The 18,835-nt window shown below is 54.7% G+C and overlaps 2 protein-coding genes across 3 annotated transcripts in view; one reads left to right on the top strand and one right to left on the bottom strand.

Annotated features, from left to right (window-relative positions):
* The window catches only part of NAT10 (N-acetyltransferase 10), a 38,819-nt gene extending 33,032 nt beyond the window's left edge, over nucleotides 1–5,787 (top strand). For both annotated transcript variants that reach the window (XM_053899842.1, XM_053899844.1), the window contains exons 24-29: nucleotides 75–247; nucleotides 748–867; nucleotides 1,229–1,327; nucleotides 1,697–1,770; nucleotides 2,677–2,760; nucleotides 4,971–5,787. In XM_053899842.1, the coding sequence (XP_053755817.1) occupies nucleotides 75–247; nucleotides 748–867; nucleotides 1,229–1,327; nucleotides 1,697–1,770; nucleotides 2,677–2,760; nucleotides 4,971–5,082 (662 nt within the window). In that variant the 3' untranslated portion in view covers nucleotides 5,083–5,787. The remainder of the gene's footprint in view (nucleotides 1–74; nucleotides 248–747; nucleotides 868–1,228; nucleotides 1,328–1,696; nucleotides 1,771–2,676; nucleotides 2,761–4,970) is intronic.
* Nucleotides 5,788–9,769: 3,982 nt separating this feature from the next.
* The window catches only part of ABTB2 (ankyrin repeat and BTB domain containing 2), a 174,338-nt gene continuing 165,272 nt past the window's right edge, over nucleotides 9,770–18,835 (bottom strand). Inside the window, exons 13-17 of the mRNA XM_019470067.2 lie at nucleotides 18,530–18,632; nucleotides 17,927–18,017; nucleotides 13,602–13,670; nucleotides 12,861–12,974; nucleotides 9,770–11,510 (exon numbers count right to left, since the gene is read on the bottom strand). Coding sequence (XP_019325612.2) covers nucleotides 11,313–11,510; nucleotides 12,861–12,974; nucleotides 13,602–13,670; nucleotides 17,927–18,017; nucleotides 18,530–18,632 — 575 coding nt within the window. The 3' untranslated portion in view covers nucleotides 9,770–11,312. The remainder of the gene's footprint in view (nucleotides 11,511–12,860; nucleotides 12,975–13,601; nucleotides 13,671–17,926; nucleotides 18,018–18,529; nucleotides 18,633–18,835) is intronic.

Genomic DNA, 18,835 nt, shown 5'->3' with positions numbered 1-18,835 from the left:
TTACTTGGGAACCCCATCAGGCCTTGCAAGGACGTCCGGCTGCTCTAACGTGTCTGGCTCTGTTGCTTGGACAGCACTGTGCCGGGCCGAACTGGAAGCCCTCTTCCTCCCCTATGACCTGAAGAGGCTGGAGATGTACTCACGGAACATGGTGGACTATCATCTCATCATGGACCTGATCCCGGCCGTCTCCCGGATGTATTTCCTAAACCAGCTGGGGGACCTGTCCCTGTCTGCGGCCCAGTCAGTAGGTTATCTGCTGCTTGTGTGCCCATTCAGTTGGATGCTCTGATGTAATTTTGTGCATTTGATTCCTTACGGTTCTGATCGGTGGGTAGTGTTCTCCCCGTTTTACAGGTGGGGGGACACTTGGGCTCTGAAGTTGACTCATGTGCCTGGCCATACAGTCAGAGGAAGAGCTGCAGGTTGAACTCACATTCTTCCCACCCCACCACATTGCCTTGATTCTAACTCTACCTTAGCAGAGGTTCAAGGGCACTGTGTAATTTAAAATGCAGCTGTGAAGCAGCTGTTTGTCAGGATAATCAGTTTGGGGATTTCAGGAGGAGGAAGCATTTCTTGGTGGTTTCAGTAACACGGTGAAAGAGAAGATGCCAGAACAGACCATACCAGTCGATATTTTGTGGCAGATAGCTTTGGTCAAAAGAAAGTGACTGGTTCTCCGTGCCCTTTTAATGGGTAAGGGCCTGTCCTAGTGGCCACTCCAGCAGATTTTCCATCCTCCAGGCTCTTCTCTTAGGCATTGGCCTCCAGCACAAGTCTGTGGATCAGCTGGAAAAGGAGATTGAGCTGCCCTCAGGCCAGTTGATGGGACTTTTCAACCGGATCATCCGCAAAGTGGTGAAGGTAATGTCATCTGAAGGCAGGGTTTTGATCTGTTTCAGATAATTCAACAAACTCACTCCCTGCCCTAAAACAAATAGATGTTAACGTTTGGCCTTATTTGTTGCAGATCTTCTCACTCACTCACTCACTGTCGCTCTCACACGAAGAAATAGGGGCCTTCAGCTCTATATGGAATGTTCCTGTGCTTTCTCCCAGGGGCGGCACCACTGTTAGGAATTTGCTATCTTCCAGTCTGTGTTTTTCTACTCTTACCATGAAGGGGTGCACTCTTGCCCATGTGAAGTGTGTGCTAAGTGACTCGGTAGTGAGTGACGGGGTCCCAGCTGCCGCTCCGCTTCATCTCTCGGCCGTTGTCTTGCAGCTGTTTAATGAAGTGCAGGAGAGGGCCATTGAGGAGCAGATGGCGGCAGTGAAGGATGTGGTTATGGAGCCCACGATGAAGACCCTCAGTGATGACCTGGTAGGACCCGCTGAAAGCGTGGGAATGTTGGAGGCGCACCCGTCGCCCTGGGGGGAGAGTCCTCCGCCCTGACGCAGCGGAGTCCCCCTGGCCTGTGTGTGCTCGCGCTCTCACTCCCCGACGTGCGATGCCCCCCGAGTGGGTGTGTGCAGGCGGTCCAGCACTGCTACTGACAGCTTGTTTGTCCTTTCAGGCTTTTGCAAACACACATTTGATATTCTTTTAGTAAGAGCTGCCTCTGATGGCGGGGGAGGGGGTGAACCGAGGAGAAGGAGCTATCTGCTCTCATAGTGATACCGTGCCCTCTTTTTCTGTCATTTGTCCTCTGCTCGGCTCTGATCTGCTCTGTCTCTGGGGCTTTGACCGCAGGATGAAGCAGCAAAGGAATTCCAGGAGAAACACAAGAAAGAAGTGGGGAAGCTGAAGAACATGGACCTCTCTCAGTAAGGCCCCCGCACCGCTCATGGGGAGTGGAGGCTCCCCCTTGGCCTTGAGGACCCTGGGGGACCTGTCTGCAGCTCCCTTCTGATCCATATCCGGGTGCCCTGGCAGCTGTCACATGGCACCATTTTAGAAGCCAAACAGTTAAAACCTCTCTAACTCACTCTGTGTATTTTGAGGATTTTCCCTCAGGTCCCCAGGGAGGGGTGCTAATTGATGAACATCCATTTTCAATGGCTGCTTTTCTCTGTTTGGCTTTTACATGTAAAGTTGATTCAAGAAAGGATTCTACTGCCTACAAATAAACCAAAACCCCTTGTTCTAGAACCCTCTGTGAACTAGGACTCCTAGTCCCCCTGAGCTTCAGCTGTAATGGTGTCATCCGCTCTGTGGGTTGATGTAAATGAAGTTTCTAGAATTAGTGGCCTCTGAGCTTCGTTGACTTGTAGCCCCCTGACTGAGTCCTTTAGAGATGGTGGTTGTTGGACACATGAGATGGAGGACCCTGGAGGTCCCTGGGCAGGGTTTTGAGCTCTGCCCTCAATTCACAGTATCAAAACCCTGACTTGCTGGGGCTGCTGGCCTGAGAGAGGTGGGGCGAGGTGGGGCAGGGAGGCACGATTCCGGGGCCTGTGGGCACCATGCCTCTTGAGGTGGGAGTGAGCAAGATGCTTGTGGGGCCATAGGAGGCTCCCCCTGCTGGACAGTTAGTGAGAGTATGACTCCTGGCAGGCCCTGTGGCCCTCCTTGCTCCCATGAAGCTCCCTAGTGTGCAAGTGCCCCTTCCCTCTGCCGTTCACGCTGGTGCGGCTGGCCGGGCCTTTGTGATGGGCCATGTCTGCTGAGAATGTTGTCACTCTATCTTCTTTTGAGCAGGCTTTGAGATTTTCCTTTTTTTTTTTTTTTAGATACATAATCCGTGGAGATGATGAAGAATGGAATGAAGTTTTGAACAAAGCTGGGGAGAATGCCTCCATTGTCAGCCTGAAGAGGTGAGGACCCAACAGACTTCTGGCAGGAGAGGCTTTCTGGTCTCTCAGCTCCTCTAGTGACTTTCATTAGGAAATAGGAGGTCGAAGCAAAAGCTTTGAGGGACGAAATCACTACTCTTTCCTTGAGGGTAGCTCCTTTGGTATCGTGTTTCTTACAGACGAGGCAGGGCCATGGGGCTCTTGTGGGCATTAGTGTGGTGTCTTGTGCACCCTCACAACGGCGGTGCCTGCTTTATTACCAGCACTGCTCTAAAAAAGAAGTGACCGAGGCTCCAGGGTGTTAAGTAACTTCCCAAGAAGCATCCAGCCAGTAAGAGGCTGAGCCGGGGTCAGGACCAGGTGTGTCCACTGCTGAGGCTGGAGTTTTACCTGCTGTATTCCCCTTGCTTGAAGCTGGTGATTCCCCAAATCTTGGGTCTTAGAGTTCCTTTGCATCATAAAAATTGAGGGCCCCCAAAGGACTTTTGTTTATGAGGGTTATATCTATCAATATTTTCCATGTTAGAAGTAAACTGAGATGTTAAAAAATTCATCCAGAATTAACAATCATGGACTCATTATGGTTTTGTTGTTTAGAAAAATAGCCTTTGCCCACAAAAGTCTTAAGAGTGGCATTGTTGTACATTTACGTTTTGCAAACGCTGTCTGGGTTAATAGACAGCAGCTGACTCCTCTGCTTCTGTGTTCATTCTGGTGCCATCGCACACCTCGTAGCTTCTGGAAGACTGGACAGCTGTGAGAGTGAAAGTGAGGGGCAGACAGTGTGTTTGTATTGTTGTGAAAACAGTTTCCCCCTTGGGGCCCACCTGGAAGAGTTGGGGATCCCAGGAGGCCCTGCTTGAAAACCTCCCCCTCCAGCTGCTTCTCTGCAGAGGGGGGCATTTGTAGATCATGGCTTCTCGGGCTTGAACCTGTATTGGAGCTCCTGGGGAGGAGAATGAGGTTTCCCCTGCCCTCGGCCTCTGGAGATGAAGTTCCACAGCTGGTTTGGGGTTAGTGGGGAGGTGAGTTCTTGGCGTTGCCATAGGATAGGTTCCCTTGAGGGATAGATTTGGAAAGAAGAAGTCTTGTGACTCTAGGAACTATAGATCCCAGAAATCAGATACTGTCTCCTACAGTCTCCATAAAGTTACTGTGGCATTTTGAAGGTTCCAGCAGTGCTGCCAGCCTCAATCCCCGGATGCTCTCAGATGTGGCACGAGAGCTCACTGTCATCGTGTCCTAGTTTCTGGTTTGGCCAGGATAGCAGATGACGCACAGGGCCTGTGATGGCTCTGGCCTTGAGCATGGTGGCTTTGACTGGAACAAAAGGCTGGGGCGTGTGCTTGGTGTGGACCCCGCTGGTTCCGCGTCCCTCGGAGCTTGGCTTTTCCTGCCATTTGGCTGTGTCACTGCTGGTGAGGAGCCTCCTGCTTTCACTGGCCTCTGTGGCAGATCTGCTTGAAGTTCTCTGAATCAGTTCTACTCTTGGAGATAAAAACACTGATACCTATCATCGTATTCTTTGAGGCCTTGCTTTTCTTTTTTGAGAGGTCATTTCATTCAGGTGATGGTAGTGGTCTGTGGATGGAACTGTTTGCTCTCTCGTCATAGGGAGGTGTTTGTTCCTAGGACGAAATGCCACTGGAGAGAATCTTTAACCTGCAAAAGGGAAGGAAGGTGGTAGTCCTTTGCCGAATGACTCTGGTACTAAGCTGTCAGCGAGGCCGCCCCTGGCCAGCTGAAACGTGTAACCTGAGTTCCTACTCCTTTCGGTTTCTCTCTCATTTAGGAAAAATAAAATACTACCACGCTGGAAAGTATTACAGGGTGTTCTTGGGAGAGTCCTGCTTTGTATTAGAGACTATCCACAGGGTCCGTGGGATAATATGTCTGCTTTTGAGTGGTGGGAGGGGAGAATGAACAGCAATCCAAAGGGAATTCAGATTTCAGGTGTTAAGAGAGATTTATTTCTCCAAGGAAGAGCCTGGTCAGGGCAGGAACTGGTCGGCATGTTCCCCCCAGCACAGTGTCTGGCGTGCAGGTAGGCTTGCAGAGAACATTTCTGTCTCATTAATGTTTCAGATGGTGAAAACCCGTTTTCAGACAAAGCAAAGCAAGCCTGAAGCAAAGCAGTCTGAAAGATGTTACAGATCTGTGCATATTTCATTTTCTCTTTCTATTTGTGGGTTTTTTTTTTTTTTGTTTTTTGTTTTTTTTTGTCTCTCTAGTGACAAGAAAAGGAAGCTGGAAGCCAAACAAGAACCCAAACAGAACAAAAAGTTGAAGAAAAACAGAGACATGAAGAATAAAAAAGATACGAAACTGAAGTGGAAGAAATAGGAAGGTGGGCATCCGTGGCTGACGCGTAAGGAGAGGAGTCTGACGTGCTGAACTGTCTCTGGCTGGACCGGGTGGCGGCCTGGATGTTAAAAGCAACGAAGTCCCCATCAGACCCAGAAGCTGCTCAGGAGTTCAGTCCGTGGGCCAAGCTTGGCTTAAGGCGACATCCCTTCTGTGCTGGTCTGCTTAGAACTGGACGGTTGGACAAACCTCTGGTGCTGCTGAGGGCCTGCCTCCCCTCCCCCTGTCCAGGTCTTTTTTCCCCCCATAAGTTCACACTTTGCTCTGGGCCCAGCTGTTTTGGCCCCTTCCCACCTGTTGGAAGCCACGCTGACTCTTGTCCCTTCTCAGACATTAAATGCACAGCCTTCTGGTGATGCTCAGGAGGCCCCTAATGGAGCCCTGGGCCTCTCGTCGTGGCCTAGAGCAGCAGGAGCTCTGGTCCAACCACGTGGCCGCGGCAGGTCATTGTTCTGTGCGCTGGGCTTTGCTCTGCCTTGAAGCATTCCTCTCTTGGCTCCGCAGGCCTGCTGCCCTGTGTCCCTGGAAAGCTTGAGCTCTTCATTTAGGAAAAGACTATGACATTGAGTCCCCAGATCTGTTATTTCATCTATTTGGGAAAAAATGTGCAAGACCATTTTGCTAGCAGGGGTGAGGGAGGGATAGAGAATCTATTTTTAATAAATAACAAGCTAGAAAGACCAACCGCCTGTGGGTGCTCATTGACCCCGTGTGGGTGGGAGTGGTGCCTTGCCTTGTTTCTCCTGGTGGGCTTGGCTGCCCGGTAATCTCCGGAAGGAGTTGGTACCGAGGCCGAGGGCGAGCAGGGGCCAGGGCTTACCGACCCAAAAGCCTTTGGGAGAGTGGCCGGCACCCACTGTGCTCACTGTGGTCCCTCTGAGGGACATGCTGTGGTTCCGGGAAGCTAGCTAGCTGTGCGTTTCCTCCAAGCTTCTGTCAGGTCATCGGGTCCCTTCTGTTGGGTACAGGAATTGTGTGGTGACTTCACGCATACTTTGGTATGCTGTTTCACGGTATCTACTTTCTGGTTCTAAACCCAGTACTGTGTATTGAAACCTTGACCCTGAGGGCCTCTGCTGGTTTCTGTAGGATTGTTCCTTATCCCTGTCACTGAGGGTGAGAAATGCTCAAGGTGGAAGTCGGCTCAGTCGTGCTCTTGTTCTGATCTGCTGTCTCCCTGTGCCCTGCGGCTCCCTGGCTGCGTCAGCCTCGAGCTTTGGTTACCGATCCTCCTCAGATTTTCATAGAACTTAAAAGGACTGGTCTTCCATGAGTCCAAAGACCCTTTCCTCAGCCCTGGTGTGTAATCCAGCTTCCTGTAAGGCGAACTTCTGGACCAAGAGGATTAAATGTACACCTCCCAGGACTCACACCCACAGCAAGGAGAGCAAATTCGGCCTGGACTGGTGACCCCTGCACCTTGCCTACATAGGTTTAGGGGTCTTTCGTCTCCTGGATCCACAGGTTCCTGTCCACAGACCCCCTGTTAGGCCAGCAGGAGAGTTCACTGAGAGGGGCAACGAGAATTTTTGATCCGCTTGTTTTTCAGGTGAGTGCCTGAGCCTATCTTCCAAAGGATTTTCTTAGGAGAGTGACTTTTTTTTTTTTATATGAAATTTATTGTCAAATTGGTTTCCATACAACACCCAGTGCTCATCCCAAAAGATGCCCTCTTCAATACCCATCACCTCCCCTCCCCTCCCTCCCAACCCCCATCCACCCTCAGTTCTCAGTTTTTAAGAGTCTCTTATGCTTTGGCTCTCTCCCACTCTAACCTCTTTTTTTTTTTTCCTTCCCCTCCCCCATGGGTTTCTGTTAAGTTTCTCAGAGAGTGACTTAAAGTCGGAATTCCAGTGGTCAGAGCTGGATGGTTTCTTAAAACTATTGTCTTAAGCCATGTCTTCCCATGCGTATGGGGGCCCAGATCGGCCGAGCCCTTGCATGGCACCTCCCACCCCGAAGCCTGGCTTATGCTCTGCTCCAGGATGCAGGGAGAGGTGCTCTGAGGTCACACCTCCTGGCTGCAACACTGTTCTGCCCTGAGCCCCACTGTGACCTTGGGCACGCCACTTTCCCTCCACCTGCTGTCTGGGCCCACATCTGTGAGACGCAAGTGGTAATGACCATTCCCACCTCCTGCACTGTTGTGAGGAGCGAGTGGAGCTGAGTGTGAAGAGCGGACAGTGGCGCCTGGTGTATGGCAAGTGCTCTAGAAGTCTCTGGGTTGTGTGGCCTGCATCTGCATAACCAGGGGAGCTGCTCAGTGACACGCAAGCTTAGTAAGACTTAGTAAGACTGGCTTTGTTCTAAAACAACCTAAGCTGAAGAGCCCCACTTGGGAGGCAGGAGATGATGCACTTTGTGGTCAGACCTGTCCGTTTCTGTGGCTTGCAACAAGGTCATTCTTCTCGGAGACAGCCTTCCCCTTTGCACACAAAGAGGAAGTGAACATTGTGCCTTGGCCCTTTTATTTGCAAAGGGTATATTCTTAAACAGGTCCCTGCACTTTGAGATTGTGATCTTGGGTTCCCCTCCAAACTTGAAAAAGCACACCTCCCCCAGACCTCACCATCTGGCCCCCAGACAGTGACATCTGTAAAGCTACGCTGTCTCAGGAAATCTCATTGGTGAAATGAATTCAGATAGGCTGGCTAGGAATGCTGTCACCAGGACGGGAATGGGGCTGAAGAAGCCTGAACAAAGAAGATTCCTAAATGGTCTCCATCCTCCTGAGCTGGGAGGGGGTTAATGCTGGCCTAGTGCTTCCACTGCTCATCTGGCCCCGGCAGTCCCCAAGGACTCCAGAGTGACCGGGAGGTGGACACAAAGGGGTTGTTGAGATGGGGGGGAGGGGAGAAAATAAGTGATCATCACCTTGGAAAAATGTAGACTCATTATCTGAGGGCCTTTAACACCAGCAGCCAGTTTGCAGGCCTGGAGGAGGGGCGGGGCTGCAATCCCTCTGGCCTGAATGGGAGGGTCAGACATCAGCCTTGGAAGAAGCGGATGCCCCTTTCTGTGAACAGGTTGGTTAAAGGGGAAATGTCCTGTGGATTTTGCAGCGGGTGGGGTGGCGGGAAAGGGAAGGCCTGAGGGTCTCCTACGGGGCTGTAGGTGGTTCAGCTGAGGAAAAAGTTTCCATGCTCTTGGTGTCTGGCTGTCATCGGGCAACGAGCAGAGAGTAAAGGGAAGAGCAGGAGCAGGAATGCGGGGGACCCTCACGTCTGGAGGAGTTTCCTGTGGGGACGAGGCCCAGGCTCCAGATGCCGAGTGCCAGCCTCTTCTTGCCTGCAGGGTGGCTGGAGAATGCAGCCCCACTGTACGGAACTGACGCTCTCGGCCCCTTGTTTCCCAGGGACTCCCAGGAAGAAGTTCACCTTCCTCTCCTCCAGCCTGCCTTTGGCTGCTGTTGGCTGAAGCGGACAGCTGGAGGAGAGAGGCCCCCGTGCTCTGGAGCGGTGGCCCCGAGGAGGCGGCCCAGCCACCAGGGGTAAGGTCACTTCTAGCCCCGATTTCTGTGATTGAAGCGCTTCCTTAGTGTGCTCTGCTACACGTAGGCTCAAAGGGGACCCATCCCTCCCTAACGTGGCCTTCTCTTTGACCTGCCCCGGAAAGAGAAAATGGCTGAGCTCCCTGGGTACTCGACGGAGGTGCATCCTACAGGGGGGAAGGAGGGGAGAGACTTGTGGGGAAGGTGGACACAGACACCTGAAGGGTAGTTACTGCAGATGGCCACAGACACCTGAAGGGTAGTTACTGCAGATGGCAAGTGCCAGGCAGGGACAACCCCCGTCCTCCCTCACAAGGGCCTCTGCCCAGAATGATGGCGCCAAGGGGTGCACCTCCTCTCTGTGGCCCCCAGAGGGCGCTGTGGGCCCACGCAGTCCTCTCACCACCGGTGCCAGGGCCCCACGCCGCAAAGCTGGTCATCAGGCCTTTCGCAGACCAACCCCAACTGACCCCATGAGGTCTTCATGTTGTCCCCCAACTCCTGAGTTCTGGCCTATCAGTTACTGAACCACAGCACTTGGGTCCATGTTTCTAGTGACCTTAGAAATTTTTTTTTCCTGCGTCAGGTACCAAACATTTTTAAAAAACCTTTATTTCTGCCTGGACTTTGTACCTAAAACAAACTACAGCTGGTCCCAGAAGACCTCTGGACCCCAGTCGCCAGCTTACTGTTCTCCCTCTATTACCAGGTGGAAAACACCCTGCCTCCACCTTGCTGGGCCACACAGACTTAGACTGTCCAAAGTTTGCAAACAACTGTTAACCCCAACAACAGCTCCCACGTGAGGGCCGTGGGGGTGGTGTGGGCTCAGGGGAGACCAGAAAAGCCCCTGCAGCCATCGTATTCCTATCTGTGGGCTCCAGTCCCTCCACACAAACACCTTTTCCGTCCTGATCAATGGCACATGTACTCAACACACGGGAATGATTTTCTCTTATCAGCTACTTCATTTGATGGAAGAGGAACACCAGAGCCCGGTGTTGGGGGACGGATGGAGACTCAGGTCCTGGGTGAGGTGAGTAGGGGGTAGCCTCAACCCGGCTGTTGGCAGGAAGCCTGAGTAACCAGAGAATTAGCTCTGGGTTCTCTTCCTGGTCCTAAACGGGCTCTTCTCCAGCTTTGAGCAACCCTCTATCAGGAGTGATGAGGCCAAGGTCATTGTTAACAAGTGTTTATTGTTAATAAAACCATGATACATTTACAATAAGTGACAACATTAATGTATAGTTACAGTATCATACAATATTACAGCAATAAAATAACGCCTATTCCTTTGTACATCCAGCTCAAGCAGCTAGTCGAAAATATTTTCCAAGATTGCAAGCCCCCAGGGGCTTTTCAAGGTAACCAAAGTAACACCTCCTTAAGTGCCCAGGGCTTTTGGTGAATAAATAGTTTCTAAGGTGCAGCCAGACAGCCTGAAGAAGGCTACACCCGGAGCAAGCTGTCCGGAATGCTCCCCCAGTGTCTGGTCCATAAATATGACAAGTGTCCAGCCCGATACTGCCCCTCCACCTAGGGAAGCCCGGGGCCTACAGCAGGCCTGGAGCAGGTAGGTGAGAAGCAGCAGGCCTTCTCCCACCCCTTCCCTCCCACCACTGCCCCACCCTTTCTACCCCCAGGACTGCAGTTCCCAGTGAGAGGTGCCCCCTCTCCAGCCCAAGTCGGAGGACTCAGCCAGGGGTACATTTAGGGGTCTGCTTCCTGAGCCCACAGAGGCAGCCTAAATCTAGGCTTGGGGTTTCAGAATGGGCCCCTAAAAACAGCAGCAGCATGGGCTGAGGCCCCCGGACTCCTCCATGCCACCCTGTGCTTAGACTGAAAGCTCTGAAGGCATCAGTTGGGGAACTGCCCTACCACTAACCGAGCAGGTTTGTGGTCCCCAAAGGAGGGCCTCTGTCGGCCTAGACACCAAAGAGAATAGGACTGAGTGACCCTCTGTGTGGGGATCTTCAGGCCCCCTGGAGGCTCACATCAAGCCTTTGAAGGCACAGCCTTGAGGAATAAGTTCAGGGATTTGGACAGCCTTTCTGACGTGATGTTGAGAAAAAAATACCAGCTTCTGCATGAAGTGGCCTGAGGCCCAGAGTATACATTCTCTACATTCATCAGGATGCCTGTACCTCCAGGAGCCCCAGCTGGGACCGTCCGAGCTTATGGAGGTGTGGGGACTGCGGGTAGTTAGCTTCTGACCGTGCCTTCCAGGCCCTATTTCAAGCGGGAAGAATCAGGATCAGCCATAGATCTCCAGGAGGGGAGCACAAGAGGGTGAGTACACGGCAACCCTCAAGGTGCAAACGGTATGGGGGTTGCAAGTGGGGGAAGGGCCACCTTTTGACCTTGTCTGCCCATAACTAGTCAAGCAGACACAGCTCGGGGGCAGAGGGTTGAAGGTGGGGCTGCCCAGTGACAGGAGGGCTCAGAGCACATCTACCTGCGCAAGGACGGATCACCACCAGAGGGGAGGTCTGGGGAAAGAGGGGGAAACTGAGTCCCATGAGCCTGGCTCCAGGAGGGCCTCAGCCAGCGCCCGGCCCCCTCCATGGGGCAACGACCCATCCACAGACCCTGGCTACATACTCGTTCAGACGGCCCGGAAGCACTTGCTCCCAGCCTTTCACACCCGCTGGGATGCGTAGAGACAGAGCCCTGGCCCAGAGGGGGCTGGGTGTGCCGACCTGCTGTGCGCCCAGCCCCCTCACACCCGGGAGGTGATGTAGACGGAGTGCACGCGCTCGGCCAGGGTACTCTGCAGGTCCTGCAGCGGGTCCAGGCCCTGCACTTTGCTGTTGCGGCCGTAGATGAGCTGCCGGAAGGAGTCCTGCTCAAGCAGGGCCTTCATGTGCTTGAGGAAGAAGCCTTCACAGAACAGGGCCAGTTCAGGGGCATTGTGGATCTGTGGGGGGCGGGGGGGGGGGGGTGAGACCCACAACCTTAGCATGACCCCGGCACAGCCCCACCCGAAACCACCCTCCACCCTCCCCCAAATATTACCCATGGGCCAAGGCCCAGCACAAGCCTTGGCGCCCCCCGACCTGGACTCCGTCCATAAGCATCACCTCCGGGTTGGACTAATCTGGGCTCAAATCCCAGCTGTACCACCAGAAACATCACTTGTTCTTGGCCCCAGCGTTTTCTTTGCCTACTTCCCACTGCTGCCATCATTGAATGGCGGTCATCCTTGCTGGGGCAGAAGCTCCCTTACTAATGGCAGGGTCAGGGAGACGGCATGAGGCCTGGCACCTGAGCAAATGAGCCGGTAGGTGCTCAGTAACTATTTTAACTCCAGAAATATCAAGTGTCCGCTCCGAGCCAGGCAGTGGGCACCAGGTTCTGAGGTCCAGGTCTCTACAGTGTGCCCTTAGAGCTGATGTTCTCCTTCGGGGAGACAGAAACCAGAGGACCAAGCAAAGTAACGGCAGATGGAGGTCAGTGCTGTGAGGAAGCACGGGCAGGTGATGACCGTGTGGCAGGGGCCTTATGGGAGACGGGGGGGAAATCAGCGGGCTTTGTGAGGTGCTCCGGAAGGTGCTTTCCTGGAGGTGGGGATGGTTATCACAAGAGACCCGGGGGAGGCGGGAGCTGAGAACGAGCCAGGGCACTGGGTGAAGGGAGAGGTGGGTGGGGTGCTAGGGGCTTGGTGAAGCATGATATTTAGTCTGCAAGCAGAGGAAGCTTTGGGGGAGGGGAGGTGTTAAGTAGAGGAGTGACATGGTCCTAACGCTTTTCAAAAAGCCTGTGGACTACGGGGTGAAAGCCAAAAAGGGAGAGGCTGAGCCAGTGCCATGGTCCAGAGAGGGGGCGGGAGAGGCCCAGCGGACAGACTGTCGATGTGTTCACAAGAGCGGACCTAAATGAGGGAAACTAAAAAAGATTTACATATATATAAAGTATATAAAATTCTCATGTTTTGAGTCTAGGCACCTGAGCAGAGGGCCATGCTGTTGCTAAGGAAGGGGAAGATTCAGGAGGACAGGTTGGGGAAGAATCAGGTCAGAACCTGGGGAAGTGATGGGGCTCAGAGAAGCTCAGCCTTTTGCCCCAGGCGTCCCCAGCCTGGTGGGGCACAGCTAGAATGTGAACTGGGATCCACTTGGCTGGAAAGCTCTTCCCCGAGCTACATGCTGCTGAGCAGCGATGACCCCAGACTCCAGAGAGCTTTCCTGCCCCCCTCCAGTCCTCACACTGCCCCGCAAGTACTGCCCAGCTGCCTCTGTTTCTTAGCCAGGCCCCAGCGGGTCCTCACCTTGGCGTACTTGTACGTGTTCACGGCGCTCTCCACGCTGAGGGTCTGGGAGCACAGGATCTCGCAGTGCCTCTGTAGGGCATCCAGCTGGAACAAACTGGCGGCTGACAGCAGCTGTGGGGGGGCGCGGAGGGAGGCAAAAGGCGGCCTTGGATGGGGGCAGCCAGGCCTGTGGCCCAGGCATCACGGAACAGAAAGCTGCTTTGTGCAGTGGGCCCTGTGTTCTAATCCTCGGGGCCCTGCCTGCCTCAGCAGGTCAAGTCTGAGGACGGATTTATTTCTGTTCTAGAGCACCTCGGTATTTGCTGGGACACCTTGGAAGGCACAGGATGGGTGACAGACACTGGTTGGGATTCCTGACCTCACAGAAGATCTTCAATCATAAGCTGCATGCTTTGTCTACACCACCTTCTACCCAGGCGCCTGGCCGGCAGGGGCTCTGTTTTCTAAGTGCGAGGAGGTGAGTGGGAGGCCCTGCTGCCTGCCTTTGATCCTCCTGGGCCCATTATCCCTACAGGGGAGCCTTTCCAGCCCCCACCCCCACCCCAGGCATGGCCCAGGAGGCGGTGGGCACCCAGTTCCCTGTCACAGGAAGAGAAAGGACCAGCAGGGAATCAGAAGGTCCTCGAAGAGGCCACCTCCCCTCCTTGGCTCTCCAATGCCGTGTCTCTGAGCGCGGGGTTGAGAGCCAGCAGCCGGGCATTGGGCACACCGGCTCCCACGCCCTTCCCGGGACCTCACCTCCAGGATGTCGGAGGCCGGGATGTCCATGGCTTCTGTTCCTCCGTAGTACAAATACTGCATCATCATCTGCAGCGGGAAGAGGCCCCGCATGAACACCAAATGGCCCCGCGGCACCCACGTCCTCTGGCTTCACCAGAGTGCCGCTCTCCGCCCTGGGCCTGGCTGCGCCCTCTACCCTCTCCATGTGGATGCGTGCACATCCCCACTCACTGAAGCGGATATTTTGTGCAGTCTCTACAGGTCAGCCCCGAGACTCTCCCTCTTGATTTCCTGTATATACGACAAGCTTCCCTCTATGGGATGGTTTCACCCTGAACCTCATGACAGCCCCGTGAGCCCAGAAGGGAAGGTGCTATTCACAGATGGGGAAACTGAGGCCCCAGGAGGGAAGGCAGCATGGCTCAAGTCACTCGGGTCTTCTGACTCCCACACCAGACTCTCAGCAGCACAATGCTCATTTCTCTTCTTACCTAAATCCTAAATAGGGGCCTACCCTCAGAAGCTGCTTCCAACTTTCCCGGCTGTGCTAGAACTCCAGCGTGGAGGTGAGAGCCAGACCCTGTCTGCCCCCTGGATTTGTTCCCTTGGACAGCAAGCTCAGAGGTGGGTCGGGTCTGGTCCAGAGGTCACCTCGTTGCCTGGCCCAGACCTGGGACTTGTGGGAACAGAGGGCCTGGGATATCAAATGAGGTGGCCTAGGACTGGGGAACTACATTTAATTTCACTGCGGTCTGTCACAAACTCTGCCATCACGCTGGAGCCTGGGAGGTTCCCAGTTGGAAAAAGAAAAATGATTCTCCCCGGTTGGCTGCAGAAACAGCCCCAGCAAGGAGCTGGCAAGTGTGTAAGTAAACACGGCTCCGGCCGGCACAGTCGGGCTCTGTTAGGAGCCGGCCCCCGGGCTGGAAGAGGCACCAGAGGGTCTAGGAAGCAGCCCAACCCCAGGGGAGAAGAGTGGGGAGATGGCCAGTCTGTCCAGGCCTGAGGTCAGTCCCCGGAGACTGTCCCTCCCCACAGAGCGGGGGGGCGGGGGAGGCTCCCTCGGTCTAGCAGCCCCTGCTGGAGCACAGATGGAGGTGTCTGTCCCTCCAGGAGGTGTGCACCTCAGGTGCCATCCCCTGTGCTGGGCACGGAGTGGCTGTTTGGGACGCCGGCAGGACTGCCTTGGATGATCCAGCGCTGGAAGTGGAGCGGGGGGGGGGGGGGGGGGGGGGGGGGGCGCGGGTAGGATCTCCTAGGCTTGTTTGCTAAGGGGTGGCCTCAGGACAGCCCCTCAGCAAGAAGGGGCCTGGGGGTGTGGGCCGTGAGATGGGCTGGAATCCTGCAGCTCTCCTTCCCAGGCCCCGCGGCTTGGGAGCTGGTTCGACAAGGCCCAGCCACCTGTGGCCTGTGGATCTCCCTGAAGTCCCTTAAATGGATATTAGTCTGTGGAAGCCAGAGCTGAACCGCTCCCTGGGAACCTTGCTGCGGGAGGCAGGTGGCCAGCAGGCAGAGATGGGTTGATTGTACGCAGCCTGGCAGCCCGAGGGTCCAGACAGGCTGCTCTGGGAAAGGCCCCAGGCAGCGTCAGCTGCAGAGGGGGTGGCAGGGTCTCCTTCCGTCCTGGACAGGACCCCAGGAACCTGACTCCAGGAGGCTGCAGATACTGACGGGACAGGACTGGGGTCAGAAGCCAGGTAAGACCAGCAGGGCTGTTCCTCAAAGGCCCGGGTGGGGTCGTCGGCAGTGACCTTGGCAAGATCTAGGCTGGCCCTAACACTATAGCCGCTGACCACATCTAGCTTTTAAGTATTTGGAATAAGACTGGTCTGAATTGAGATGTCAAAAACACACTGCATTTCAAATGCTTATGTTTTACATTCTTGGTATGAAAATACAGTTGCTAATTTTTATATTGATCACATGTAATATTTTGGCTACCATGGGTTTAATATATTATTAAAATTAATTTCACTCCATCTCCTTCTTTTTTATATGGCTACTAGGAAATGTTAAATTACATATGTGTCTTGCATTATCTTTCTCTTGGATGGCATAGCTCAGATCTCCTTGGGCCTGTTTCCTCCTCTAAAAAACAAACCTAATGAACCCCTTCCCCCGCCTGCCCTCATTCCCTCCCAGTGCTGTGAAAGCCAGGGAGATACTGTGGGGCTGCCCTGAAACTTTCAGCTTTGTTAGGAAACCCCGGTCCCGGATCGAAGCCCGGAAAGCAGAGGTCAGCATCTGGATGCTCCATCTGAGATGGCACTCCCCCACGTGGCAGAATTCTATAGCCAGAGAGCCCACATTTCCCAGGCCTGCGTGTGCCACGGATGTTAGACCTGATGTCCCTATTTACCCTCCCAACAGCCCCGAGAGATCGTCAAGGGCTGCTAAGGCTGCTCTGACACGGATGTCCTCCCAGGGAGCGAGAACCCCTCCGGGCTGGGCAGCCACATGGCAGTGGGCACCGTGTCCACACACGTGCCCTCCCCCTACTCTGGCCCCGGCCCTGCTGCCTCTCCTGCATTGCCCTCCCATGTCTGGTCCTGACCCCACCTCATGCCCGGACTTTGGGCTTCTTAGCCAAAGCAGTGTCTAGAGCTGCCCCTTCTCCATGTGACTTTGGAGCAAGGGATGGAAAAGAGGGAAGGAGAGACCCTCCCCTCCCCAATTCTGCTGCCTGTGCCAGACCCTGGGCCTCGCCTCCACCTTATTGGTCACCAGGTCCTGTCCACCTCCCCTCACTGCACAGCCACCAGCTGCTCACCGTCATCACACAGCTGGATTTCTCAACAGCCTCCTAACCGGTCCCCTGGAGTAGTCATGACCCCTCTGGTCCCTTCCTCACCCTCCGAGTGAGCTTTGTAAATGCGAACTTGACCATTCCACACCCATAACCTAAGGTTTGAATCCTGGCTCTATCACTTCCCAGCTGTGTGACCTTGGGTAAGTTACTCAACTTCTCTGTGCCTCTGACTCTTCATCTATCAAGAGGTGATAATACACCTACACCTCCTAGGATGGTGCTGTGCTATGAAGCTTAACTGATGAACACAGTCAAAGCACTTGGAGCCACGCCTGGCTAAGTGACAGTGATGGTGCTATAGGTTAAAGGTCAACCCCTTAATGCGATGGCACCCTGTGGCAGCTTCAGACTCGTTTCTGGATGTTCTTCTGAACCACTAACCAGACTGGATCAGGGGACATTTCTTGAACACACTGTGGTCTCTGCTTCTGTGTGCACAGTTCCCCCCGCCTGGGGCTCCTGATGGCTGGCTAGCTGCCCCAGTCCCTGACGGCCTCTGCAGATTTGGGTTAGATGCCCCTTTTCTGTGCTCCAGTGCTCCCCATGCATACAGATCACTCTCTGATCGCTCTCTTGTAGTCCTGTCTCCTGGTGGAGGGGGCCCGGTCCTGTTTAGTGCCATCCCCACAGTGCCCACAGATGACGAAATGCCAAGTAAGTGGGTGAAGACAGCAGGAGGAGGAACGAGGCCATTTTAGATGGTGGCTCCCTGTGCTTCCGTGAGACTCTGACCTCTCCCGCTAGGTCACAGAGCTCTCCTGTGCAAGGCCAGGCCCCGGACCCACATACGAGCTGTCCCTGGCCTCGGTCTCAGCCCCTGGGGGGTCATCCGGGCAGCCCGGAGCCCCCCCACACAGCCTGGAGACCTGTAGTCGCCACTTTCCCAAAAGGAGCTCTCTGCCGGGGCTCCTCCCTCCAGACTCTCTGGCCCCGACTGGCAGCCAGCCCGTGGAGTTTCCATCACACTACCTCTGATGTTCTCCAAAGTTAGGGACTGAAAGACCCGACCTGGGTCCTCCACAACCAGGACAGGCTCACCCGGCTTTTTCTGCCTGGCCTTCCTGGTTGGGGGTCTGAGGCTGGGAGGGGAGGAGCAGCCCACACCATGCTTCCCAGAGTGAGCACAACCCCCGCGTCCCGCCTGCAGGAGGCAGGGGGCTGACGCCACAGGGGGGTCTGTGCTGTGCTGCGGGGAGCTTGCCCTGAGGCACAAGGGCTCATGCACGTGTGCCAGGCCTTACGTGTCTGTCAGTCTGCCCATGTAGTCGTTTGGTGGTCAGAGCTCAGGACTCATGAGTGAGGCTCTGAAGCCACAAGCCCACACAGGAATGGCTACCTCTGCCTGGGAAAGGCCCAGACACTCCCACCTGACCACTGATGTAGCGAACGCAGAAGGCACCGGGGATGGAGTGGAAGATGGCGGCCAATCCCAGCTGCCTCCCAGCCCAGACGGACAAAGCCAAGAGGCCCTGGGGGTGGGGGGAGCTCCCCCCACCCCACCCCTGAGAAGCACAAGGCACAGAGAACCACACACCTGAAAAATGTGGTACTTCATGTCGCTGATCTCAATGGTTTTGCTGCCGTTGCCATCCTGTTCTGATTTATTGGTCATCAGTGTCTTGAACCTGGAGCGAAAGGGGAGAAACAAGGCGGGTCTTGAGCATGACTTTTACTCCATCATCCTGCAGCAATGGCGCCATCCATCACCTGGCCGGTCACTGGGAGACGGGACATTTTTAAAATTACCGCAGCGCTCCCAAAATGATTCTCGGCAAATGGCATCTTACATCACCCTGGACTGACAGCCGGGCTGGGCCCCAGTGCGTCCCCACTGCCCCCCAGGGGTGACTGTGATGCCTGTGGTGGGAAAAGTGACTCTTCATTCCCAAACATTTATATTTTCTAGCGAAAGCAGGAACTCGAACAGGAATACAACCTCAGGGCTCCTCCTGGAGAGCTCTCGTCCCATCCCCTCTGTCCCTCTGTCCACACTGTCTTGTGCCCCCTGTGGGCACCCTTGTGCTGCCTGTGGGGCAGCGGGACTCCATGGTCGCGTGACCCATCTCCACGGAACAGGCTCCTCTGTCACCTGGTGTCTAATGAAGCCACTCCCACCCCTCTTCCCGATGCAGCCTACCTGTTAGAAGCTGTCACCAGCAGGACTTTATGCGCATAAAACAGCTTTCCTTCCACTAGGAAGGTCACATCTGACATCTCCTTGTTGTTCAGAAAGTGAGGATCTGTGCCCAAAAGGAGAAAAGGGAAATGACTAGGCCCCCCCCCCCCGCCCCCCCCCCCGCCCCGGGTGCTGGGTAAGCATTCTGAGAGGTTGGGGGATACAAAGGGGAAGAACAGAGAAACTGAGGCCCAGGGCCTTGGCGCTAGGAATGGGGAACAAGAGACAGACAGGGAAAGATAAAGGAAGACAGACAAGGAGGGGGAT

Source organism: Panthera pardus, unplaced genomic scaffold (genome assembly GCF_024362965.1).
Source record: "Panthera pardus isolate Hobbes unplaced genomic scaffold, ASM2436296v1 HiC_scaffold_12, whole genome shotgun sequence".
Classification (NCBI taxonomy): domain Eukaryota; kingdom Metazoa; phylum Chordata; class Mammalia; order Carnivora; family Felidae; genus Panthera; species Panthera pardus.
Note: the sequence above shows the minus strand (reverse complement) of the source record. Positions and strands in the feature narration are given on the sequence as shown.